The 27,811-nt window shown below is 41.3% G+C and overlaps 2 protein-coding genes across 8 annotated transcripts in view; one reads left to right on the forward strand and one right to left on the reverse strand.

The window, feature by feature from the left end:
- clcn2a (chloride channel, voltage-sensitive 2a) overlaps window positions 1-27,811 on the reverse strand; it is a 57,036-nt gene that overhangs the window by 27,851 nt on the left and 1,374 nt on the right. For 3 of the 7 annotated variants that reach the window (XM_035955279.2, XM_023285785.3, XM_035955278.2), the window contains exons 1-2: window positions 22,166-22,572; window positions 4,278-4,446 (exon numbers count right to left, since the gene is read on the reverse strand). In XM_035955279.2, coding sequence (XP_035811172.1) covers window positions 4,278-4,446; window positions 22,166-22,216 — 220 coding nt within the window. In that variant the 5' untranslated portion in view covers window positions 22,217-22,572. Of the gene's footprint in view, window positions 1-4,277; window positions 4,447-22,165; window positions 22,573-27,811 lie in introns of those variants that run through there. The other 4 variants (XM_035955281.2, XM_035955280.2, XM_023285786.3 and 1 more) reach the window with 2 other exon arrangements.
- Window positions 4,913-8,318, forward strand: LOC111578819 (zona pellucida sperm-binding protein 4-like). The gene is made up of 8 exons (XM_023285787.2): window positions 4,913-5,227; window positions 5,312-5,499; window positions 5,855-5,952; window positions 6,872-7,029; window positions 7,106-7,298; window positions 7,376-7,523; window positions 7,643-7,718; window positions 8,140-8,318. The coding sequence occupies exons 1-8, from the start codon at window positions 4,942-4,944 to the stop codon at window positions 8,259-8,261; spliced, it is 1,269 nt and encodes a 422-aa protein (XP_023141555.1). The 5' UTR covers window positions 4,913-4,941; the 3' UTR covers window positions 8,262-8,318.

Below are 27,811 nucleotides of genomic sequence, written 5' to 3' on the forward strand. Positions count from 1 at the left end.
CTACATACAATTTAGAATAACAGATTAACCTCAGCATATTTTTGGACTGTGGGAGGAAGCCGGAGTACCTGGAGAAAACCCACGCATGCACAGGGAGAACATGCAAACTCCATGCAGAAAGATCCCGGGAAAGCCGGGACGCGAACCAGGGACCTTCTTGCTGCAAGGTGAAAGTGCTAACCACCACGCCACTGTGCAGCCTATTTTGGTTACTGCTTCAATAAACGTAGCTATCTGACAACTCAAGATAAGACTTTTAACATTGTCTCGTAATGGTGGATTTCTTTTTCCGTGCTTTGTCAAATTTGTCATTAAGCTGCCTAATTACAGGAAAAAAGTTCATGCTCATGAATTTTTCTTGCCGTTTGATTGACATGTTACTGTACAGAAATGATAAACAGTTTAATAAATGGAAAAACACTACAACAATATTTCTGGTGCAGGAGTCGGGTCACAATGGGATGCTGAGCCTCCTGATGGGAAACGAGGCTCAACTGTGTGAATGACAGGGCAAGCTGCCCATCAGCCAGACCGCCTGCTGGATGGCAGGTTGCCAGCTGAGAATGTAAACATGCACATGGAGGCCACATGAAAACACTCGCATGCAGGCAGGCCTGTCACACACACACGGACACACACCACAAAAGGATTATTCCTCAGAGAAATGTTTGAAGATAAATCTATGGGAGCACATGAGGCTGCCATGTTCTTTCTGGATGTATAATTTTAACTTCACAGTTCACTGGACAGTCCCTGGGTAAATTCCCACAGCTTCTCTGTCTCCATTCCTTTCACTGACACACACACAAATAGTCAAAAACACACTCCTGTCTGCCACCTGCATAGCCACATACTTCCATGTGCATCTTGGCTCGCGCTCACATCGGCAGGCTCAGTGGCGTTCACAGATGTCTTCTCCTGATCCCGCCATAAAATCACACCCAATGCCAGACATTTTCTCCACCTCTGCTAATCCTACATTACAAACACCTGACACCATCCGGCTTCAATCAGAAACAATGCTAAAAATATAGGAGATCTTCCACATAAACAAGTGTCTCAAAGATATTCAGCTCCTGAATGCGCTGTGAAACATGTGATATAATACACTGAGGAGGAATAACCGGTAGACAGAGATCTGAGGAACATCAGCTACAAAATCTCTAAAAAATACACTCCGTGAGTTAAAATAAACACAGTGAGGCAGTGCATGCTTTTAGCTCTCCATCACGACCGGCAGCGGAGCGTTTAGCTGCATGTGTAGGTTGCCTTGTTCAAAAGCTGCAGTTACTGTTCTGAACTGAGGAACACACTTGTAGTCCATCACCCACAGAGATGATGTTCCTACACAGATGCATGAGAGGAAAACACTAAAACTCCCACTTCCTCCAAACCTGAAGGCTCTCTCTGTACACATTACCTAAGACAACAGCAGAGCCTGGCCAGCCTGAGCGTCTCTCTAAAGAGGAGTCTAAAAATACAAACACCTCTTGATCTACGAGCACACACTGCAGACAGCGAGCACACAAATCACTCCGGCTGGCTGCTGATCTGAGAGTGATTGTTTTAAATGGCTTCCATTACAGCGAGCGAGCGAGGCTGGCCTGATATAGGGTAGCTTTCACCTATGGTGCAATCTATCGCGCTTTAATCAGATCACTAGTCACAAGGGCAAAGCGGCAGAGATGGATCCTGGAAAGCAGCCACGTTGGCTCACTCGTGCAAGCTCATGTGAACGCAAACACTCGCTTTCTCTCCTTTTGCCTTGTTCCAAATTTAGTAAGATGATTTTTAATCATCTTCACGTTTTAAGATGAATTTATTTTCTGTGAGTTATTGTCTCACATAACTCATCAATAGCTTGATCAATATTTCTAAAGTCTTACACTGTGGCCCCAATCCAGAATTGGAAAAAATGCAATTTATTTCCCATATGACATCACCATGGATTTAGCCAGTTAAACTGCAGCCTGTATTCGGTTACATTTGAGTGAGCAATTAAAAAACAAAACAAAAAAAAAACAAAAAAACAACAAAACACCAAATTAACTTTAGCATGTACATTTAGGCATGTATGTACAGAATTCACATTTACAGAAAAAATTTAAATGTTACCCAGAGTGTCTTTTTTTCACGATTTCTATGTGGACGTATAGGAGATACTGATATCCTCAGCAAGTGTAAGTAAAACTGAACATAAAATATACACCTCATGTCTCGTTGTTCAGATGTGACAAAGCTAGGAGTCTGAGAAGCAATAACAATTTTCATGAAAATAATAGCAATCAGGCGCTGAATGCTTTAAAAGTCCCATATGATGAAAATCCCATTTTTTACTATGTTTTGTGGTGTTTATTTACTTTCTAGAGCTACTTCTGCAAACTCTAAAATGTCTCAGCCATGAGCAAAGCACAATTATGTTCTGCTGTTGGCTACAAGAGTGAATACAAGAGTCTTCATGCATTTCCAGCATCTGAAGAACTTAAGATCCAGCAGATTACTTTTATTTTTGATGGCAATGTCCCCACAATAATATGCTAATGCAGCTAATGGGGCTAACATTACCATTAGCTTAAATCTATGGCTGTACACCACTAAACTATTGATTTTATAACTGCAATGTTGTCTAACACGAAAGTCCTTAAAACGTCTGTGCTGCAAACTGAGCAATAATTCCATGTAAAATGATCGCTCAGAGAGAAAGTTAGAAGGAATGGAAAGTCCTGGTGCAAACACTCATTCATGTTTGTGTCGGCTGCTGTGTTATCAAAAGTTTTGTTCCGTACTGTCAATCACAGGCACAGAGGGAGCTTTCTTCCTGAACAAGGCATGGAAAGCTGAAGGAATGTTGCATTCAAAGCTACAGACACTGAAACTGCCTATTTAGAATCTAACTAAAACCAGGACTTATACAGTCATGGTGAAATGAAGCATCTTTGCAGTATTCTGAGCTGGAAAATGTAGACACACTCTGGGGATACATGAGACTTTCATTAAGTTATTGAAAAGAAGCACAGTATGGGACCTTTAATCTTAACTGCCTGTATGCATTGTGTGTTACAGTCACAACTGCACGTCTAACTGCTGATGGTGTTGACAACAAGAGAAACCAATGAGGCAAACTACATGAATCAAATTCCTGTTGTTTCCAGAAGCAGCATCTGCATCCCCGTCCACATCCCCACATTATATCTAATCCATTTAATATGGAAATAGTAAAAAAAAAAAAAAAACAAAAAAAAAAACGCAGATCTGACTATGTAACAGTGAAACCCCTTGTATAGTATTAAATCAGCAAATCCCATATTCAAGCAGATGGGAAAAGTGAATTTTTAACATTTGCCAAATTACTAATCTATCAATTCTAAAAGTAGCTGGCAAGTAAATAACAAAACCACTGACTTCTATTGATCAACTGATCAGATAAGTACCTGTTTCAGCTTGTTCCACCCACCAACATATTTTCTCATTTAACAGACAATTAATTTGGGTTTTATTCAGCCAAGCTTTCCGATATCCATTTCCAAGTTTTATCCACCACATCAATAAAACGCAGGTGAGAGGAATTTCATTTGTTGAGCTGACACCATCAAAAAATGACAAATGCAATGTCTCTTTCCAAAAGCAGCATTCTGGTTGTTGAAAACAAACACATTTGGAGGATGTGGACACACATACAAACCAACACACCTACACATCTACACACAGTCACAATCTGTCAGTCCATTACTGTTGACTACACCAGTCTGAAGTGGAGCTCTCTTCTGATGCCACTCCCTTATCTGCAGTCATCTGGGAGGCCTAGACATAAAATAATCTGACAGTTCAGATCAGAGCTCTGCTCACACAAACCAAAATACACACACAGAGCAAAGCAAACATCTCCACACATACAAAATGCACTGTGATCCACTGGCACCCAGCAGAGGGTGCTGTCTTTGTCTGACATTGAGACAGACCTCATTGGCTGGAGGTCATTGCTCAGATCAGTCACATTTAATCGTGTTCACATCCTCTGCTGCTCCCTTGTGTCAGGTAGCCTCTCTGCTGTACTTTAAGAACTCAGTGTTTTCACACAACTTTCATGCTTGCTGGAGCGCTGAAATCTGCCGCAAAAGGCTGCTTCAGGGCTGCACACACACACACACACACACACAGACACACAGCGGATCCACTTTGTTTAAACACTGCATTGGTCTGACCTTCAGGACACGTCTCAGCACTACACTGCCTGCGCACTGTGTAGGTTAAGAGCGTGTTGAGAGGTCATCACTTACACTGGCACTTTGCACAGGGGTCTTTCTCATACTCCAGAAGATCTGCAGCACGACTGCGCACGCTGGTGTTCCTCCGCACTCCTCCACCATCCCGCACTCCTCCATCCCGTAGGCGGGCTGCCTCCTCCTTGGCATACACACCCAGCTCCTGGGTGTACCGCCCATACATCTGCGAACATGAAAGACGGAGAAAGAGAGCTTTTACACGGGTAGCCGTAGTGGGAGGCAGTGGAGGAAATGTCAGTGTGATACAACAGGTTAAAAAAATAATATTGTATTGGGTCACAGTAAGACATTCAGCTTCTATAAACACGGTGAGGGTCAAACACAGAGTAAACACAACCAGGTGTTGGGAAATTCACAGCCTGCAATTCAAAACTCCTCACAGTTCAGTTTTTTCTTTGGTCTCTTTTAGAAAAAAAATCCCCTCAGCTTTGACTCAGCAGTCGTGTAATGACTTCTTTTCAGACAGATGAGCAGACAATAAGCTTCACCTGTCAGCTCCCAGCTGATTAACTCTGCAGGGCTGTCACACAATTGACTCCTAACAATGAGAGGCGGAGTTCTTAGCAAACTACACACAGTCAATCATGTATAAAGACTGCGTCTGTGCGATAGATGCTGTTGCCGCAGTTTTTGCCAGTGTGTAGTTACTAACACCATAATGGAGCTTTTCAAGTATCTATTTGGTGTTGTGGTGGTGGTTGTTTGGTTTTGTGATGTTACTGCCCAGCGTCACTGGACGCCACCTCTGCAGAAACACCAACCTGCTCTTCCTTATCAGAGGTCTCCGCAACAGTCGACGGTCCCTCCACCTGCAGAGCCCTTTGATAAATGTCAGGTGGAGGAAGTTGAGAAGATCCAGTGTGGGGTTCCAGATCTCACCGCTGAGCAGTGCGAAAACATAAACTGTTGCTTTGACGGGCAGCAGTGCTACTATGGGAAAGCAGGTATCGGTGCTCTCTAGTGTGGTGAGTTCAAACTATTTTAAGGACTGTGACAGAAATTCATCCATGTATCATCTTCTCACCCAGTGACTGTGCAGTGCACCAGGGACGGCCAGTTTGTGGTGGTTGTGGCTAGAGATTCCACTGTGCCACCGACAGATGTGACTTCAGTCAGCCTGCTAGAAACAAATGACGTCCTCTGCACCCCTGTTGGTGTCACCTCTGCCTTTGCCATCTTTCAGTTCCCTGTGACTGCTTGTGGCACTACAATTCAGGTGGGTGGCAGAGCACTTAACTTTTTTTTTTTTTTTCTTGCAACAGGTTTAACATGTTCCAATTATCCCCAACTGATCAGTTAAAGTTTAAGATCCCACAACACAAACTGATTCTTCAGAAACAGCTGACTCTGTGTTTAATGTGTTTGTGTAAGCTGTCAAATTAAAGTTGAATGTCTTTAAAGGCAAAACTGATTTGAAATTCCTACACTCGTGGAAAAAAACTATTTTTTTTTCAAACCAAATTTGATAAATGTCCTGATGAGCTAATCAAATACCAGCATGTTTTTTGTTTTTTTTTTTTTTTTTGCTTGTTTTTTGCTGCTCACATGCGGCTAATGGTTTCCTTCTGCAGGAGGATGATGGTTTTGTGGTCTACGAAAACCATATGTCGTCTTCATATGAAGTGGGGATTGGACCGAGAGGGTCAATCACCAGGGACAGTCATTTTGAGTGAGTTCATGTAAAAACCAGTGAGCCTTACTGGTTTTGTGAACCCCCCCCCCCCCCGACATTTCCTTAGACAGTCTTGTAGTCTTTAGCACTTAAGTACAGATTCATGCTAGCCAAGATACAGAATACTTAACTTGCACTTGTCGCTCTCTTCAACTGTTGTATATCTGAAGCATCATTCAGTCAGTTCAGCTGCTGTACCAACAAACTTTGACTGACGGTAAATCTAAAACCTAAATATTAATGACAAACAGAAATGTATGGCAGGTGTCACTCTTGTGCCTGACATTATTGCACATGACACTGTAATCCTGTAAATAAATGTAACGGTAGACCTACATGCTTGTATCTGAAGGGCCTTCCAAATGTGATTCTAGAACTGTAATATAATACCTGGTCCTTTTCTATTCTGAAGCTGCAATGATTTATCGATTAGTTGTTGGCTATTAAATTAATTGCCAACTGTTTTGATAATTTGACAAAAACTCTAATTCCAACTTCTGAAACTTGAATATTTTCTGGCTGCTTTACTGACTGAATTAAAAACTCTGAATTGTGGACGAAACGGGTTGTAAGGAAGTAATATTGGGCTTAAAGAAACACTGATAAAGATGTGTATTTTTACCTTTTGATATATTACAGAATAAGCAAGTTGACAATCAAATCAAAAGATTTGATTTTTGACAATAAATTATCTTTAGTTACAACCTTCTGTTCCAACAAATCAATGCCACAAGTACTATTTTTAATTTATGGCCGTCATGAGATTTCCTTTGTAACTTAAATATGTCCTAGTGAGCTCTAAACGACCACATCATTTCAGTCTTAATAGGCACTGTGGCAGTTAAGTGGGCACTTGAGTCTTCACAAATACAAGTGTTTTGGGACAGACCCATAAAGCCTTCTGCTCTGCCGACAGGTTATTGTTCCAGTGCAGGTACTCTGGCACAGCTGTGGAGGCCCTTGTACTGGAGGTGAATGATGTCCCTCCCCCCATACCAGTTGCTGCTGCAGGACCCCTCAGAGTAGAACTCAGACTAGGCAACGGAGAGTGTTACTCTAAAGGATGCGTGGAAGGTGGGTGACATCAACCTTATAATGGCAGACTGGAGAATCTTTGCTTTAAAATAATACTGCACTACCCTGATTGCAGAGGAAGCAGCGTATAGCTCCTTCTATGCTCCATCAGACTACCCAGTCACTAAAGTGTTGAGGGAACCAGTGTATGTAGAGGTACGTATCCTGGACAGGTCTGATCCAAACCTCATCCTGAACCTTGAGCACTGCTGGGCCACCTCTACCCCGAACCCTCACAGCCTACCTCAGTGGGACCTTCTGATCGATGGGTAAATAAAACAAAACCAATCTGATAGTGCTATAGATTGAAGCTGAATGTAACGATCCAAGCCTTTCTTGGCTCCAGGTGTCCTTACCAAGATGACCGATACCAGACCACATTGGTTCCTGTGGATGGCTCCTCTGGGCTTGAGTACCCAACACACTACAAACGTTTCATCAGCAAGATGTTCACGTTTGTGGATCCGAACACCTTTACACCTCAGAAAGACACGGTACTACTGAGCTCAATAACATTCGTCTCATTAATGGAAGTCAATTTGTAGTTTCCTAGACCGAACGTGCAACTTGCATTTTTTTTTTTTTTTTTTTTTTTTTTCTCCTCTCCCCCCAGGTCTTTATTCACTGCAGTACAGTGGTGTGTTATCCAAGTAACACAGACTCTTGTGTGCAGCAGTGCCACCGGCAACGTGAGTATTCTAACTGTAGACTGTAGTTGAAACTTTTTTTCTATTGGTATTTAAAAATTCCAGTGGTCATGTACAAGTGGGTATTTCAGTGTCCTACTACTGTATTTTTGCATTCAGTTTCATTAAGCAACACGTGCCAAAGAATCTGTCTGGCTCAGTTACTTGCACACAATTTTTCACAAATGTTCAGCTTTTAGTTGGGGGTGAACATAAGGATTAGTTATTAGACTAGGAAATGGTATCTGCTGTTACCTTGAATTGTAAAAGCTGGCATACATGGGTTTCTTGAGCCAAATGTAAACTGATAAATCCCAAATTCTCACTCTGGAGGAGCTAGAAGTAGAATATTTGGAATAATGGTTGGCCAAATGACTTGATCACTATCAAAACTGCTACTTTTGTTTTTGTCCGTCTCTCACAGGGCGATCGGTAGCTGCAGGAAGGAAAGTTTCCTCAAGCCGGAGAGCTGTAGTCTCGAGCGGTGAGGTGATACTGACTGATCAAAGGTCCACATCTGCTCTGAACACCAAACTGAAGAGTTGACAATCCACTGGCAGCCATATCTGGCCGTCACTTTTAATAAAAGCTCGTTAAAGCTCATGCTTACAATTGGGTCGTGTCTGAATTCCTATTTGAAGGTCAGCAGGTTTTGCTGAGGTGGATTTCATGCCGATACAGTGTGTTGGAGCCAGTAATGCGAGGCCACCTTCCTGATTTGTGCTGAGAAATCACAAGGTTGCATTACAAATGGATACTTTGCTGAAAATTCTAATATAGCTGCATAGAACACATTCCAGACTAGTTTTCTGTTATGAAAAAGACTTAAGTGACTGTGGCGAGGAGAAAATCATGCTAGAGAAATGTGGTTGACTAGCAACATCAGGTTTTCAGTGTCAGTATGAGCATAATTTAAACTTTATATTTCACCTTCCAACACTGTTTCTAGCTTTGCACAGCCACATTAAGATGAGCATCACGACTCCTCTGGCTTTGCTGCTCATCTCCTTCCTGCTCTTTATTTTTTGATAACGGTCCCTCTAGATTTCTGTGTATGGTACAACTTGCTACATCTCTCCTCCACTGCTCTGTGCACCACCTCCCTTTTTGTCCCACTCCAACTCCTCCATCCCCCTCCTCATTGAGATGGGCATCACGACTCCTCCAGACTTGCGCTTTCTGCTCGCATGAGCAGAGGGGGGGATGCAGAGGGAAAGCAGAGCAGCCATATAGGTTCGGTCTGACTGACGAGCAAAGAGGACCATGCTGTCAGGATGCTCATCTTCCTCCACTTTAACCTCCAACCTGCTGGGAAGCATTAAACCAAGACACAGCTATGCATCACATTTGGACAGCAGCACGGTCTCATCTAGAAGCCACACTAAAATCCCCCAGGAATCGGCCAATAGGTGCAGGATGAGCACTAACAGCAGCTGCCATGTGGACATACATAAACATATCAGTGAAAATGTAAACAGATTTCATTGCTGGTTAAAAATGCTGTCAATTAAACTGGTAGATGCAGAGCAGACAGTTTGCGTGTGTGGCATGCTAAATGTTTGGTAAATAAACAATCAAGCAAATGAGTTGCAGAATCCAGATGTTAAATTGAGTGTCTTTCTCCTTGTTTCAAAGGGTATTTAACAGTTTGAACTGCAAAGCCTGGTAATAGGTTAAGGGGCAAGTTCTCAAAGAAAATAAAATTTATACCATCTAGCAGAACCAGAAACTGTAAAAACAGATTTCATTATCAACTTTGACAGTCAAACTACTTATGACATACCACTCAGTCTGGAAGGTTAACCAAATCTAAGCTCAATATTGTGATAATTCTTATATTTGTAATTTGCACTTTTTTAACCAGATGTGCTCCCAGTAGGCCACACATAGAAAAACTGTCATATTTCACTCTGGGGCAATATCCACACATTCAAACTTCTGCATTACAAACATTCTGTACATTCAGAAGACTATATAACATGTTCTACTCATGAAATAATGTGTGGAATGTCAATGTTTGTTTTTTGTTTGTTTTTTTTACATATACAATAACCCTGTACAATATTATTTTCCACATTCAGAGGAATCTGTGCAATACCTAGATATTCTACATGTAGAAACATCTGTACATCAGTGACAGTGTATACCTCTTATTTTTGTTTTTTTACAGAGGTTCTTTTTCAGTCTTTGTGGAATCGAGACAGTATTATCTCATTTTAGCTTAAAAATTTGCCAAAATAAACAGTTTGCTCTAACCAGTAAAAAGCAAAATATTCTGCACAACCCTGAACCTTGATTAACTAGCTGCGACCAAGAAATACTTTACAAATATTGTACAAGTATTGGACTTTTCGGCTAAAGCATGCTGTGATTACACAAAGCAGATAGGAGACAGGAATGGAAATAATTAAAAATATAAATAGTAAAATATTTATACTACGTAGAAGAATATTTTTCCCAGTAATGGTAACACCTGTGGGCAGTTGGAAAAATGCTATGATTTTTTTTCCCTTTTTTTTGTAAAATAAATACACCTTTGTTTTTTTCTTCCTTTTTAAATAATCTATTTCATTATAACTTTGCAATACTGTTTCAGTGCAGGGATAAATGAGCCCATAGTTAGGGTAAATGTGACAAGCAAAAATTGCCCAGAAACTCAGAACATAAATGAGGTGGATTCTGTTCAGTTGTAAAGCTGCAATAAGGAAAAGTGCCCTGAAAAATTCTACAATTTTAACATTTTGTGCTTTTGTAACTCAAAGACAGCACAAAACTCACACCACAGCCATCAGCCTTGTTTCAAAAACTCAGAATGACATTTAGATGTGCAATAATGTCATGTTATTATCTGGAATTTTTTTAAAGATCATTTTTGGCTTTATTGAAAAGCACTGCTGCGACTGTCACCTGTTCAAGCGGCCTACTAGTGCAACAGAGTTATCACATGATTGTTGCTTTGGCTTTTGCTGCCTTTCACTAAGTTTTCATTGTGAATCATCGCTGGGCTGACAACGATGCTCTCCATCACCAGTGAGAGGAGCTCCACTGCTAAAAGCTATTGATTCAGTCTGTGACAATGATTTGTTCGTGTCTGTACTATTCTACCAGAAACCTGTGATTTTAGGAACACAATGTGACTATGAAGAAACAGAGTGCTCCAAAAACTGACAAAACTCATCCTGACAGGATGTGAAAACCATAAAATGATGATAGCGTAGTGGGCAATTCCACTTCATCAAAGAGAATCATCCTGGCTATGTTTGTATTTCCTAAATTAAATGACCCATATCTGTCAGCGTCTAAAGATCCTGACCAATGAGGTAACACATGGAGGAATGTGTCAGACGCTGTTGGTTGGTAACTGGTCTACATTTTTATCATCACTACACGGGGAAATTAATTAACGGCGACAAATCATTTCAACTTTTCTCCTTGGCAAAGACATTGTTGCGCACCCACACAGTACAGTTTAGACACACAAACCCACCAGCAGCAGCATCAGACAAACACCCACTAGGACTATAAACAGGGCCTGTTAGTGTTTCTTACTTGGGCCTGTGTGAAAGCAATGACTGGCCATCTGGAGAACGGCCCCCTGGGAGAGCAGCAGGTGGGACCCTGTGGGTTAAATGAGCTGTTATCTGTAACCAGTTAACCTCCCACATGAACAACTTCTGTATCTACATCAGTCAGTTTACTTCCCACGACACAACCCTTTTAAACCAGTTCAGTTCTTGCCTCTTGCTGGTTGGTATTGACTGGTTTTTCCAAGGATGCATAGATGCTCACAGCACTAAAGAAAGTGTGTTATCCCCCCCAAAATTGTGCCAAAAACTGAATGACATTTTGGTCAGAAAGGACTGAAAACCTGGGTTAAGGAGGAAGCTATCCCGGCTGGTTGTGAAAGGCTGAATCATCTGTCAGTCAATCCAGCAGGCCTCGTCCCATAATTGTGTTTTTTAATGTTATAAAAAAAACTATAAATAAATGTTCAGACCAAAACTAGCAGCCTGTGATCTTTTTTGCACTGGCTTGTCCACTCAGAGGCTCAGCTTTTGGTCAATTAGGCTGAAATAACTTTGCTATTTTTACCCCTTGCATCCACACAAGTCCTGAATTTTAGAACTTCTAAAATGGAAGCTTTTGGAAACACTGTTGACCCTACTTTGGTTTGAAAACTTAGGGATTGTCTCATAGCCTGAACGGACATGAACTGAGGTTGCGTTCTAAATCGCATACTTTTCACGTTCAGTATGTACAACCCCTGCCCTTACAAGCTATCATGGAGTTTACAAACAACCAGGATAGATTATTGTGTCCTAATAATGCACCTTAAACTTTCAGGTCTGCTAAGCAAAATGAGCTATTATCTGTCTGTGCACTCTTAGCGGCTCAAGCTCGGTTACTGGGCAGGGTATTGTGGGTCACAATGATCAAAAGAGGATGCTATCTGAGCAGCTGTAGTGAGACATCCAGGTATTTTTGGTATACTGCATTTGGTATGTTTTGTGCCATGCTAAATCTTTTTTCTGACACACTCGTTTCTGGAAACGAGTGTGTGCACACACATGCTGCATGTACATGAAAGTGGGATATTCAAGTACATGCTATGTAAGCTATTTTTAGCTTTCTATCTATTTTTGGTCATTAAACACACAACCGTCACTTTTTAAACATATACTCATTAATGAATGATGATGACCAATAAACCTGTCATCTGGCTCTAATACTAAGATTGATAGTAATTTGGAGTAATGCAACAAAAAGATACTGTATATATCGTGCGATACCTTGTTGAGCTTTTGATATACTATTTATAATAGCAACTACTGAATCTCTGTGGCAAATATATTTAGTGTGTTAAGGGAAAGCCCCCAATGGTTTTTTTTCACCTTGAAGTGGAAATACCAAAAGTGCTATTGAAATTGTCAAAATATGACATAAACAGGCTTAACATTAATTTGCAATGCTAAATATCCAATTTATACTGAATCAAAGCACATATTATTCAAATGAATGGTGTTTGTAGTTCAGGCTCCAACCCACTAAGCATTTGACATACAGTGCATATATAGTGCACATATAAAATATATCCCCTTCCAAATTTTGCCCATTATGGTCAATGTAATTTGGATTATTTGACAAGAATTTACAAAAAAAGACTCTTTCACGTCAAAGTGAAAAAAATATACAAAGTAATGTCCATTCATTAAAAACATAACATGTAAAGTAAGTGATTACATAAATATTTATCTCTTCAACTAAGTCAACACAAGTGAAGCCAATTGATGCTAGAAGTTTTGCAAAAAAAGATGGGGTTAAACTTGCAGTGTCCAGGTGTGCAAGGCTCATTGAGACCTATCCACACAGGCTCAATGAACCACTTATTTTATCTTTTATACTTTGAATTAACTGACATATTTTGATGTGAAAGAACCTTGTTTGTACATTATTGGCAAAAAAGCCAAACTGAATTGCCCATGAGTCAATGCTGAAAAGCAATAAAAGGGAAAGACTTCCCAGTTGGGTGAATACTTTTTTTAGACACTGTAAGTATTTTTTGAGGTGCAGCCATTTCTGTATCATACTATATATGTAGTCATTAGTCAGAAGAGGTTACTCACAGGAGAGTACTCGTTACTACTCAATAACGCTCACAGAAAGGCAGGTTCTTATCATCACAGTCAAAAATGTATGCACTTGTGGACCAGAGAGAGATTCTGGTAAAAAAAAATCATTTCTGAAAAAAGATTTTCCAATGCACTGTCTGGGAAAAATGATGACAAATATAGCTCCAGGACCATGAGTTCCAATGCATTTCAATGGGCTTTATGGGTATGAATGCATTCTGATTAACTAATGAAATCTCTTTCTTTTTGAGGCATTTCAGCCAGTAACACACGCACAAACACACACACACACGCATGCACATACACACACACACATGCACATGCACATACACATGCTCTTTACCAACAGTTGACCATCATTGTACACAGCTCATGCACGACCAAGGACATTATATAACATCATTCTTGGACAGCATCCAAAAAAGGAGAAAAACAAACTCTTTGTTGCTCTTTGGCAAAAAATTACAAGAACACATACTAAAAAACATCAAAGGAAGACTGATGAATCTTATATTTGTTGGGCTCAGATTGGGTCTTGATCCTGCAAGTTTGGTGTGAACCTGGTCAGGACTAACACAGTGAATGCAGAGGCCTTACAGTGAAGCACAGAGGCGTGAGTGCAATGAAATGGGCTACATGAGTGCAAAAGGAGTCGAGGAGATGATATTTATAGACGGCTTTGCTTTTATTTCTCTGTGGATAAACCAAAATGCAGGCTGAAACGACGACCTGTCATCAAAAATAAAGGAGGACATGCCAAGTATTGAAAAAATAGGAAAGCTGAATCTCAGTAATGAAAAGTCACTTTTTGTCGATTCTTTGTTTATGTATAGATATTTTAAAAACACAAGCTGATATATTGCTTCTAAACATGTATTCAAAGCTGCTCTAATACAGCTTGCATTTCACTCAACACTTGGTGTGCAGGATCACCCACCGACTTTCAACAGGAAGACAGCACCACATTCCCACCAGCTTTCTACTGCGTAAGACCCCCTACTTCACTGCTACATCACTCACTCCGCCACCTTTCTAAGTCAGACCATGTGCAAGCCTAGCACAACAGATGAACTAAAAAGTTCTTTATTATTCAGCAAATCCCTGCAGGATAATTTATTCACAGTGAGGAGGCAGCAAGGACAAATATTTGACGCTCTAATGATGAAGGCTCGAACACCTAAAACTTTTATCCTTGCTTCTTTTTATTAATACATATTCATAAGCTGATTTCAATCTCCTCTTTTTTATGTAATGAGTGAAACTAAAGGGAGCCATCACTTCAGGGAGAATGATGGATGCTTTAGCCCCTTAAACTCCTACATTCTGTTGTGGTTGTGTGATTACTTAAGTGCGTGCTGAGTGTGTATTGATGAGACCAGGGGAGTAACTGGACGACTAGAGCACTCGAGCTAATCTGATCTCTGCACCCTCCAGGGACAAAGACTGAAAATTGAATTAGAGGAGGAAGTGACAAATTTGACTCATCCCGCTGTCTACATTTGCATTAATATAGGTAGTGGAGGCTGCTTTTAGAATAGTTGCCCGTGAGTCAGAGCTCTCACTCACGTACACTGAAAAACCTGGACGCAGTCAAGCAGACGTGTGCATGTGTACGAAACCCAGACAGGTGGAAATACACAACAGCACACTTCGATCACATTAGAAATAAGCGGCACAAAAGGATGGGGGAGGCTTGAGGGAGTCGTGGGTGATTTTAGGGAGACAGAAGCATCAAGCAGACAGAGTGACATCTTGTCAGAAAAAGACTTGAGGGGGGGAGCAGTTTGTTTTGCATATATCATGACACTCATCCGCAGAGATGTTTGCAACAGGTTTGAAATGAATAGTCAGAACAGAGAAAGAAGACACTGACATCTCTATGGTTTGCATAAAGGAAATTTGCAGACTAATTTCTACGCACATTACACATGTCAGAAAATAATTCAGGACTGTAGTTGGACAGTTGGATAGTTTAGGACTTTTTGGGCAATATTATATATGCATCTTCTCTGAATGCCGGTATTTCCAGAACGGCTTGGTCTCCATCCATCCATTTCCATTTTCCCATTTCTATTTTCCTCTGTTCATCTGGGGCTAGGTTGCAGTGGCATCAGGCTAAAAATCAATTCATGCTCACTGCATCCATGTGCTGAGGTTGGTAAGCAGACATTGGACAAGCACTGTTCATACTAGAACAGGTTTGCACATGTCAAATTGCCCTTATATGGAACACAGAAAAATGCACAGGGGAGTTTATACTGGCTATAGCAGATACTACACAGATCAGAGTGTAGTACCGTGTCAGTATTTATTCGTGAAGTGCAGGATTTCTGGAGAATTTAGATCTTCACGCTGTGTCTAGACTCTGCTGATGTAGAGCATCCGGCAGTGAGTACTTTAACTAGAACTCTGTTAATGATGAATTATCACGGTGTGGATGGCCGAGAAGCTTTTCACACATTCTCTCCTCATGCTAAATATTTGCGTCAATAACAACTTGTTTTCCTGGCACATGCGCAGTTGACAAAAAAACACATGCTTGTACTGCAGAAAGTCCCTCACAAACCCTTGCGGATTTTAAGTGGATGACAAAATTTGCATCATGCGTACCCTTGTGGATGTTTATGCACATGCAGAAAGCATGAATTGGCCTTAAGTAGTGCATTCCAGACATTCCCCTCCCCAGCAACATTTTCCTGTTCCTCCTGAGGGATTCAAAAGCGTTCCCAGGCCAGATGAGATATGTAATCCCTCTTGTCTCCTCCCAGTTGTACCTACCTAAAAACCTTCCAAATGAAGGCACCCAGGAGGCATCCCAATAAGATGCCTGGACCACCTCAGCTCGCTCTGTTCGAGGCATACGAGCAGTGACTCTACTCCAAATTCCTTCTATATGTCTAAGCTCCTCACCTTATGTCTAAGGTTGAGCCCTGCCACCCTGAAACCTGGAAACTGCCACTTGTATCTGTAATTTCACTCTTGTCACTACCCAGAGCTCTTGACAATAGGCAAGAGTTGGAACATAGATCAACTGGTAAACTGGCTCAGCCTGGTACACATTAGCTCTGCAATGAATCGTCAATTTATCGCGATGGAGGGGTTTTGTGCCCATGTGATCCTTGGTGTCATGTTAGGGTTGACAACAACAACCGCTGGTAGGATCTCCCAAGGCAAACTCATTCTGCCAGACACAGAGCTATTCAAAGACATTATGACTTGGCAAAGATGGGGCTTAGCTGGCCAAAGCCCAAAGAAGCAGCTCCAAGGACCCACCCAGAGGGGCCCACCACCTGAAAGGATAGGTGTAGGGGTTGACTGTGCAACAAGCCAGGTGGCAGGCAAGGATACACACCAGGGAACGCTGATCACTGGCTTTAGGGGTGTGGAAAGTCAACTTGGTCTTCTTATTGGATTCATTTTGTGAAGTATCACAATGATGGAGAGCTGAGGATCACCAACAAGCCATTTCTGCAATACAACATTTAACACCGTGTAGTTTTACAACATTTTATTACTGGGATTCAAAGCTAATCTACAGTTACTACTAAATGGGGCTGAACCACCAATCTCCCTCTCCAGTCTTCATTCTCTCATCCTGCTGACATCTGGCAATTTAAACTCATTAGAGGGTAATTTGTAAGAGAGATCTGTAAAACTAATTGTTGTATTGCTGTATTTTTGCCAGGTTAGAATGCTTCATTTGGCTGAGTGCTTAATAGCGCACTTTTCTGTGATGTGATAAATACAAAACACATATTTATTACTGCTTTACACTGACAGCAAAATACAATTCTGAGGTACTTGTACTGCACTTATTTTCACTATATTATCATTTGATATTTGTGTATGTCACTGCATTTTATGTATACACAATGTTTCCTGTTCATCTGTTCACAGACACACACAGACAGACATACACAGGATGACAGTATCTTCCATCAGGAACAATTGGGGTCAACAGCGTGTTGCTGAAGGACAGTTTGACATTCAACTGCCAATCCTGCACTTCATGGACAACCTGCTCTACCTGCTGAGCAACAGTCCCCTTAATGTCACTATTTAATATAACTTGTAACATTTCTCTTCTACATTTGACAGCAGTTGAACCAACTACTGCCTTTAACGATTAGTCATTCAACAGAAAATGAATTGCCAACTATTTTTATAATGAATTCATTATCTGAGTCATTCTGTGGCTCCAGATCCTTAAATGGGAGTATATACTGCTATCCTTTCCCAAGCTGTTGATTGGACACAATAAGCAGGTTGTGTTAAGCAGTTTGGTATTTTATGGTATTTCTAAGGTTACATTTGCATCTTTTTTATGTCTGAAAAATATTCACAGATATATTAACAATGAAAAAAAGAAATGCAGCCATAACTACAACTATAGTTACAAGTTATGCGGTCGGATTTTACATGTCTTTTTTTGGTATTTGGCTTCTAACGAACAGTTGCAGTGGAGGGATGTGGGAAAAGGGATCAGGACAATGAGATGTAGAAAATGTCCAGCAGAATATTAGGTATTTTAAATCTCTACATCAACCAGCAACATGTTCATGCATTAATAATAATAATTCTAGTTAGGAACAATGGAACAGAAATAAAATACATAAGTCCTTCAAACCTCTACAAGTCCTGTTGTGCATTAGAAATACTTCCACTATGCACTTTTTAATCATTTTACTGTTACTGTTGCTCTTCCTCTGCTGCTGAATAAAAAAATGTTACTTAATATTTTTTCTTCATCATTTCTTCAAATTATTCCAAATTACTTTACATCCTCTTGGGAGGTTTAAAACTAAGTGAACAGGAATTTTAACATTTTCAATGGCTGTTATGCTCTTTTGAAATGATCCTCTTGGTTTGCGAACACAGTACAATGAGTGTGGTCTATTTTAAGACTGGAATGTAATGAGATAGATTTTTTTCTGTCCGCAGCCTCTGCAGTGGCCTGTTCAGTGGTGTGCAGGTAACAGCACTATTTGGAAGTGACGGGACCCGAAATGGATTCAAGCCAGCTTCTGTGTGGGAGAACGGACAGAATGCTGACTATGAGGAACTAGACCCCCCTGAGGAGACAGCGCTTTTATGTGTGTGGCTGTGTGTGTGTGTGTGTGTGTGTGTATACTACAGCAACATATACGTGGTATTGTAATCCTATTCCAATATCCTACTTCCATCTAATGGTAATGAGAGGTGCAGTAACAATAATTAATCTGAAAACTCAGAAATCCTTCAAAGTGACAGAAGTAAACTGCAAGCAGCATGTTCATATTTACCAACCCAACTGGTCTGTGACACTTTACAACAGAAAATACAAAAGAGACGAGAGGCAACAGATCTCACATGGGTGAGTCCAGTTTTCTGTGGACACAGCGTTTGCTCACTGCTGTTCTGTCTGATTTCTGCACAGTGCATGCTGATGCACGTAAATAATAGCAAGTGCAGACTTAGTGCTGTATGTGCAATTATAGTTGACATTAAAATATATGCATTAGTATTCAGGATGTACAAAGAAAACTTATTCAGATGCACATACTGTATTATTTCTTGAAAATTTTCAGCAGTTGGGAAATTCACAATCTACACAAGAATTTTAATTGGTCAAACCAGTTGTCAATACTTTGTCTAACCGAGAGAATACAAGACTGGATTCTTTTCTGGTGCACCACCTTGTGTATACAAATGTAGCAGCAGCGTGGCTTTAAATATTTATCAGCCACAGACATACTGAAAAAGATTTACGACAGTAAGCATTTGATCCTGTCATTGGCGTGTCCTGATTGTCAGTGCAGCAGAAACAAATAGGCACATGCATATCTTAAGAAAGACCGGCAGCATGTGTGCTGTGCTTCTGCGGTGCTACAGTGCTCTGTGGTGAAGGTTGGGGAGGCTTTTCCTCCTCAGGTGGATCCTGACTTTGATCCTTGCACCCGCCAAATCTTAAAGCCTCCTGCTGCTGGAAGGACATGAACATGCTGTCGCTAACATCTGCTCCAACAGAGACTTATCACACACTCACTTTAGAGTGTGTGTGTGTGTGTGTGTGTGTGTGTGTGTGTGTGTGTGTGTGTGTGTGTGTGTGTGTGTGTAGACGAGCGTAGGTGCAGTACCTTCCCTCCCACACATAAACTACCTGCACATGCAGGACGTACGGAGCAAACTTGCCCACGCTTCTGAAAAGAGAAAACACATGCACACACGTGATCCCCCTGACACACTGAGACAACCCACACCTCTGAAAAAAGCTTTTGAAAGGGCTTCAGATGGAAGGCTGCAGCACTTCGACACCTAGTCACCACAATTCCGTCTGTCTCTGTTTCTTTTCTCTTCAGTCTCTGACCTGCCTCTTTTCCTGCTTCTACCTGCTCCATTCCTCCATCCCAGGAGACAGCAGGGAGCCTGACAGCCGCTGCCCGCTGTCCCAGCATGCAGTGCACCTGACAGTCGTAGAAGCCAGCGACCCATGAGCCAAACCCTAGTCGCTTTCCAGTTGTCAGTCGCTGTTTACAGATCCCTCCTGCATCTCCACGCAGTAAACAATGGCTGCTGCATAAAACAAAGACCTGAGGTCACTCACAGATTTTTTTCGTGAGTCTTGATGGTTATAAATAACTTGTTTTCTCTGTTTCGCTCCTATCTTTGGATAATGAGCTCGGAGAAGTTAGTGGGGATTGTAGAACACTTTCTAAGCAATTTCCAAGAAGTCAGGCTGGTGCAGCATCAGCGCACAATACATGAATGGATTTCATTTACCTATCACAAAATTGTTTTCTTTATGGTTGCCTTAATAGGAAATGTGACCATTATATGACCATTTGCAATATAATCACATCAATTATTCAGTCCTGAGGATCATTAATATACGTTTGTGATAACCGCCACATTTTATCTTAATGTCACATCTGACATTGTCTGCACCAGCAATGCTCAGTGATTATAAAACTCCAGCATCAATGGGAGCCATAAATTAAAGGTTTATTTCTGTCCTATTGTGTTGGTAAACACAACAGTATATCAGTTGCTGGCTCTATTAAAAGATTATTTCCAGAAATGGATAAACACTGGAGGGAAATGGCATTTCTCAAGTACAATAGCTGTAAATGAAGAGATGACATTTCTGTGCTTCTTCCTCCCGGAGAAGTTATCAGACAGATCTCTATATTCCTCTATCTGCTCCATGTCATCTGCTCAGTCCTGCTACAGCACCAGTTCCTCTGCTGCAACAATCCAAGCAAACACATGACTGAAAATCCTCTGAATCTTGCTGATGGCAAACAATGAAACACAAAGGATCCTCTTGTCAACATTAGAATCCAATTTTAGACTGCAGCTACACCTGCAAGAAACTCTGAGCCTTCACTTATCTGATTTTTTTTCTTATTGTTTCCCCGCTAAACGTCACGTTTCTATCGCTAAACGTCATTCATTTTTCCAGAGGAAGAGGACAGATGCTTTGCTTCACCCCAGGGAAGGTATCTGATGAATAGTGCTGCCACTTTGCACTTAGAAAGAACCATCAGGACGCACATTGCACCCTCGCATGCATGTACAGAGACACAAACAGGCGCACGCAAGCTTCTATTTTTGGGTAATGGACTGGTAGGCAGGGAGTGAATGATAAAGCCATTGATCTGAGCGCGATGGTCAGAGAAGACGGAGGAGGTAGACAGCACGTTCCAACCCTCTGAGACACCGACTGCCATTTTACATTACTATTGATCTTTACACCGAGACACACAGCACGGCATCGATCGTCACACCAACAGGAGCAGAAAAACACCTTTGTAACACTTGGGCCCAGCACGGCTATACGAAGACAAACTGACCAGCAGATCTTGTGTCCTGCAATTGTGCATACGTGCATGCTGAGGCAAAGAAAGAAGAGGAGGACAGAAGATTAAAGACAGGTGCAGTCAATGACATCCAAACCGGTGTGGGATGACTTTTTAATTCACTGGTTTGCCTGCCTGCGTATCTGTGTGTCTCTCTGTCCCTTCATCTGAATATAGATATCCCTGTGTGAAGTGCCTCAGGGTATCACTGTCAGTCCTGCAATGACATGAGTGGGGGGAAAACTGGTGCATGAGGCAATTAAAATTCTGAAACATTCCACTTTTAGTCCATAAGTGTAAGGGGGCACTTGAGCAAACAGAAAAAAAAAAGGCTGAGAGGAAGATGACAGAGAAATGGATGAGGGGGCATGAGCCAGGACAAGATCAGCAGCAGAAGTAGAGGAGATAAGGAAAATACAGGACGTGAGTGAAATACGTTAGAGCCCGGTAAGCAGACTAATCTGTATTTCAAGGATGTTAACATTTTGATAATGACCCATTAGGCCATACATAAAGTGATCAGAGATAGGCTTACGTGTATTTCTGTAAGCTGAACTAATGAATCTGACATGCTTTGGTGAAACCTAAATTGATAAGATTTAATTATGGGGGTGGATGCAGGCTGAGACTGAGAGTGATGCAACACCTGTGGATCAAGGTGAATGAATGGAGAGCAGGGAGGGATCCTGAAGAGCTGCTGGAGAGAGGGCACACAGACAGACTTAACCTTTCAGTGCGTATATATAGCATATACAGCGTGAGGAAGGTATCTCATTTGGATTTGCATTGGAATATTTAACACAAGAGCTGCACAGTCTCCTCCAGGACACAGCTGAGCAGGCAGCAGCTGTGCCTCCCATCCTCCAGCCTTGTTACACTGCAGGAACTCGGAGCGTTAAAAAAAAAAAAAGAAAGAAAGAAAAAAAAAAAGAAGCCCCACACATGACTGCAACCATCATCTATGACCTCATCCGAAACTCACCAAAGTTTGCTGATACTGAAGCGTCCGGTTTTCGGCCTTGTCCTTCACCATTGTCGCAATATCCTCATTAAGACGCCGAATCGGAGCCAGTCAAGGAGCGCAATAATTAATCTGCGGAGGAGGAGCCGGCTGCCATCACATGTGCAGAGAGTAACAGGTCTCAGATCATGAGTCCGCCTGCATGATGCAAAAGCGCCGCCGCCGCCTCAGTGTGCGCCAGATGAGCGTCCAGCCGGCTGTAGGCTCGCAGCAGCAGAAACACAAGCAGCGTTGGTGCGGTTCGCCTCTGAAACACCGCCTCCCTCCTCCGCGATCACTGTGCTGCTGTCTCTCCCTGGACTTTCTGGACTTGACGATGTTTTGTGCTTTTGTGCTGCAGGTGTACACGCTGATTGTTTGGACAGATTATAATGTGCTATCTCTTTCTCTCTGTTTTTTTTTTTTTTTTTTTTGGTAATCGTGCGTGGTAGCTATTCCTGACAGATCCAGCTGTCCTTTGCTCCAGCTTTGAGTCATCGCTGGATTGATCAAGTGTGATGAGTAATGGTGGCCTTAGATTTATGGCTCCACCAACGTCGGACAGAGATCCTTACAATAGCAGGTCCGAGTGAGCAAAGAGAGGTGTCAGGGCCCGGCTGATTGTACAATATTGGACAGTATAGTACATTTATCTCATCTGTGTTTCATTATCTGCAGCCTTCATTGATGGTTTTCATTTAAGTTAACTGATGGGTGATAATGGCTCTTTAACCTTCATTACTCCACTTCATTGTCATGTAACAGGAGAAGCACATTTCCATTGAATAAGTTCATAATTTCTATGATTGATTTCTCATGAAAGCCGAGAAATTTTCACCGAACAAAAATATAAAGGCAGCATGCAAATGGTCTTTATTCCTGGAGAAGAAAGTTACAAATTTCTTTTCTATTGTTTGGAATAGAAGAGGGCTAAATTGAGCCAGCTGTGCAGCAAAAGCTTCTGAGCTGTTAAATTGGTGACAAATTCTCAACCACTGAGTTAATAAATATCCAAGTTAGATGTGGCTTTAGAGGACAATGATCAGAGTGGGATCAGCACACATTTTCTCATTTGACCAGGGGCTATTACCTTAAAATGCTGCTTTATTCAACTGACGACCAGAGAAAATTGAGAACGGGTCGCTGGATGCTGCACCTGTTAGGGCTGTAACCACGCACACGCATGTCCAAAGCTTCACCATTTGTTGTCGAACAAATCATCTTTGACAACACGGTACAACAGACTATCTGTCGTGCGATGCTCTGGATGGACGTCAACATGATCCCGTCCCCCAAAATGTCCACTAACTTCAGTGAGCCCTTCAGAGAGAGTGGGACAACATTCCACAAGCAGCACTGACAACCTCATTAACTCTACGTCTCAGAAATGTGTCACATGCTGACTGTCTGACCACCGTCCATCTGCCCTTGTTCATTTCCAATATTCTACACACTTGATTGTATCATGATGTCCATTCTGTTGCAGAGATGACGTGTTTTGGAACAACATAAAATTGTTCCCATCTGTAAAAAAATGTTTAAAAAAAAAAAAAAAATGGATAGAATTTAATAAAACATTACACCCATTTACAAATATGTTGATAGAAAAGTGGCCAAACTTGAAGCATGGCAATATTGAAATTATACTTCCTATAAAGCAACTCATTAGTGCACTTAATTAGGCCCAACATTCTCTGAGGGGCAGCCTCAGTTGGTGATGCAGAGTTTCTGTTATAAATGTGAAGCCTCAAAGCATTAGTTATGATCACCCTGATAACATCATCTAAGGTATTTTTTTCAGACTTTAGAGAGCTCCTCTGAGAGTCACAGAAAACAAGCCCCTGTTCTCACAGGCTGTGCGGCACTCTCCATAACAATTAAAGTGAACTCACAAAATCAGTCGAATGTCCCTTTAAAATTTAAAACATTTTCATGTTGATGCAATCTTTGCCAGAATGACAGTAATTCTCTGTCTCTTTGAAGCATGAAACCAATACACACTCAGGATCTTGAGGGGAGAATGTAAGTGATTACTGGATGATGGATTCTTGCTATAATGAGGAGAATGTAAAGGCTGAAGCCATTACTTACAATTTGTTCTCTCTCAGTCTCCGCATTTTCAAACAATTTATCAAGAAGAAAAATAAATGTTAAAAAAAATAAGCAAGCATGTACAAACAGGTTATAAATTAAAGTAAAAAGCTAATGTCCGGACCAAATCAGCACAGCCACCTTCATGCACGAGAGCATCCAATTGTTCTGATGAGAAAGTCTGTAATTAACAATTACTTTCATGAGTCACACTGATTAATCTTTTTATTATTTTCTCAATTAACAAGTAGTTTGGTCTGTAACACTCCAGTAAAGTTTAAAAAAAAATGTCACAAAGGTTTTCCAAAATCCCAAATGTCCTCAAATGTCTTGATTTCCAAGCCAGAGATGTTCAGTTTACTCTCACTGAGGAGGAAAAACTGAAAATATCCACATTAAAGCAGCTGGAATCAGAGAATTTAGATTTTCTTTCTTCAAAAATTACTCAAACTGATTAATGTAAAACCAACAATATTAATCTAATAGTTGATAACTAATTGATTAATTGTTGCAGCTCTACTGATGAGTGAATAAATGATGTAAATTTATACAAGAGGAGTCAAAATTGCAAGATTTGAACCCAGATACACAATAACGGACAACTGTGCCTCCTTATGTCAATGCACCAAATTTCAGACTAGGCTGTCATCTTATCCGGTGTTCATAGTAGTTCACAGATTTGTATAATCTATACAAAGATGCACTAACGTTAATCCAGAGGCTCAAACTGGTTCTTCAGCTTATTAAGACACTATATATTTCCTTTAATATTTCAGTCTCTTGTATATACATGACTGGTCAAAAGTTTTAGAACGACCAAATTTTTCCATTTTTTTTATTGAAATTCAAACAGTCCAAGTCCAATGAATAGCATGAAATGGTACAAAGGTAAGCATTGAACTGCCAGAGGTTAAAAAAAAAAAGGTAAGGTTACCCAAAACTGAAAAATAATGTACATTTCAGAATTATACAAAAAGGCCTTTTCAGGGAACAAGAAATGGGTTAACAACTTAAATCTATTCTGCAGCAGTGGAGGTTGATCAAGCTTTGAAAGCTGGTGTCACCAAATCCTACAGGTGTCCCAACTTTTCTTGATTACTTCCAACCTCCTCTGTCTGCATGAAAGGAGTGTTGGAACACACCATGACACCCTTGGGAGCATTATTTGAACAGTATTGTACTGCAGAACGTAGTTTGTTGTTAAAAAAAAAAAAAGGTGCAATAAAGGCAATTAACAATAGAAGAGAGACAGACCATCATAACACTTAAAAATGTAGGTCTTTCCTACAGAAATTGCAAAGAAAGTCAAGGTCTAAGTGAGTACAGTTTTCTTCATCATCAAAAGGCATTCAGAAACTGGGGGAAACTCTGACAGGAAGAGGTCTGGAAGACCCAAAGCCACAACAGAATCAGAAGACAAGTTTCTGAGAGTCAACAGCTTGGTGATAAGCGGCTCACAGGACAACAGCTTCAAGCACAGCTTAATAGTGGTCGCAGTTAGCAAGTCTCAGTTTCAACTGTGAAGAGAAGACTTGGAGTTGCAGCAAGAAAGTCATTGCTAAGACGTCAGAATTAGAAAAACAGGCTTGCCAATGGGCTACTGAAGACTGGAAGAAGGTATTATGGACTGATGAATCAAAATTTGCAATCTTTTGTTCATCATGCAGGAGTTTTGTACGCCGTTGAGTAGGCAGAAGGATGTTTCCTCAGTGTGTGACATTAACTGTCAAACATGGAGGAGGAAGCATGATGTCTCTGGCTATTTGTTGGATCCAGGGTCGGTGACTTGTACAGAGTGAGAGATAACCTGAACCAAAACAGCTGCCACAGCATTCTGCAGCGCCATGCAGTACCCTCTGGGATGTTCCTAGTTGATCAAGATAAAGACCCAAAGCATAAGTCCAAGCTATGCCAGAACTACCTTAAGAAAAAAGAACAAGATGATAAGCTTGAAAACATGGAGCGGCAGCACAGTCTCCAGACTAAAACCCCATGGAGCTGGTTTGGGATGAACTGGACAGAAGAGTGAAAACAAAGCAACCCACAAGTGCCACACATTTATGGGAACTTCTGCAATAGAGTTGGGAAGAACTTTCTGAAGAATATTTCATTTCCATTGTGGAAAGAATGCCACGAGTGTGTTCAGCTGTTATATTTGCCAAAGGTAGCTACTTTGATGAGTCAAACGTTTAGAGTACATTTTTTGATTTTGAATAGATTTTTGTTTTTATTTCAATCTTTTTTTTGTTCTATGCTTTCATTTCAGAGTACAATGAGACAGTAAAATGCATAATTTCCAATAAAAAATCTGACCACTATATATTTAGTCTGAATTTATGCATCTCATATTGGAGTTCATTTCACACAGGAGAACCACAGTTTTCAAATACTTGTCGCCAAACACCTCTACAGGGGGCAATTTTGCAGTAACTTGCTTAGCTCATGGGCACCACAACAATCCCCCATCGACTGTGCGTTACTGCACGTTGCTCCTCTCCTGTGTCATAAAACTGCTCAGTGTGTGTATGTCAGTATGCACTTGCCGAAGCTCTTCTCAGGCGAGCTTGTATCCAGCACTAAAAGCTCACACATGAAGGCTTGCTACACGCTCAGATCATTTCCTTTTCTCAGTTGACACATGTATTATCATACTGTGAGAGCTCATCTCTCAGGGCTTTCACTAAAGGCTTTTTGGAGGTGCTACATACTGGCAGTGAAATCCATTGCGCTGAAAGAAGTGGTGCCAAGTGGGCCTCGCACCTGAAAGATAACCACTGTTCCAAGAATTCACGGCTGCTTTGACAGGAGCCAAAAAAACTCACCGTGTTTGCCAATATGCCTTCACTTGGATGGGAAATTCAGGAAGTTTATATTTTGAGGTGTTTTGAACTTTCACATGACAAAGCAAATGGTCTCACCTATCTGATTCGTTGCATTGCTGTGGCACTGTACCACCATAGCAGCAGGTCTCTAATGAATTCATGCTTTCAACTGATGGCATGGTATAAACCAATTTAACTGGTCACAGGCCAGTGTGCATTTCAATATCAAACTCTCTGATCCTTTGCAGGTTGAAAGACTTAATTCCTCTGGGAGTCAAGGCCTCTGACTGGCTGACAGATAAAACAGTCCTGTGTAAGACTGCTGCTGATTGGCTGTCGGCAAGGCAACCAGTTCAAAGCACTGGACCACAGGCACCAGAATGAAGCAGGGCCTCAGAGACCACTAAGTGACTTCACCCAAAAAAAAAAACCCCACATCCGTGCAAACACACACTTTCACCCACAAATCCCATTGTTCATACACTGCTTGTTCACAAGCACCTTGGGCGCACAGCTTGGCCCTACACCATATCTCTCCCAGGTAGCTGAGGGTAATGAGTGTCACTGGCTTTGTGTTATCAGGGAGTTGGCAGCTACAGACAGGCAGAGGTAGGTTACAGTGGCCCCGACAGCAGAGGAACTGGGTGCTCTGCAGCCCCAAGCACCAGCACACTGACCCATATCTCTCCATCTCCACAGGATTTAAAAAAAAAAG

This window comes from Amphiprion ocellaris, chromosome 10, assembly GCF_022539595.1.
Source record: "Amphiprion ocellaris isolate individual 3 ecotype Okinawa chromosome 10, ASM2253959v1, whole genome shotgun sequence".
NCBI classification, from domain to species: Eukaryota; Metazoa; Chordata; class Actinopteri; family Pomacentridae; genus Amphiprion; species Amphiprion ocellaris.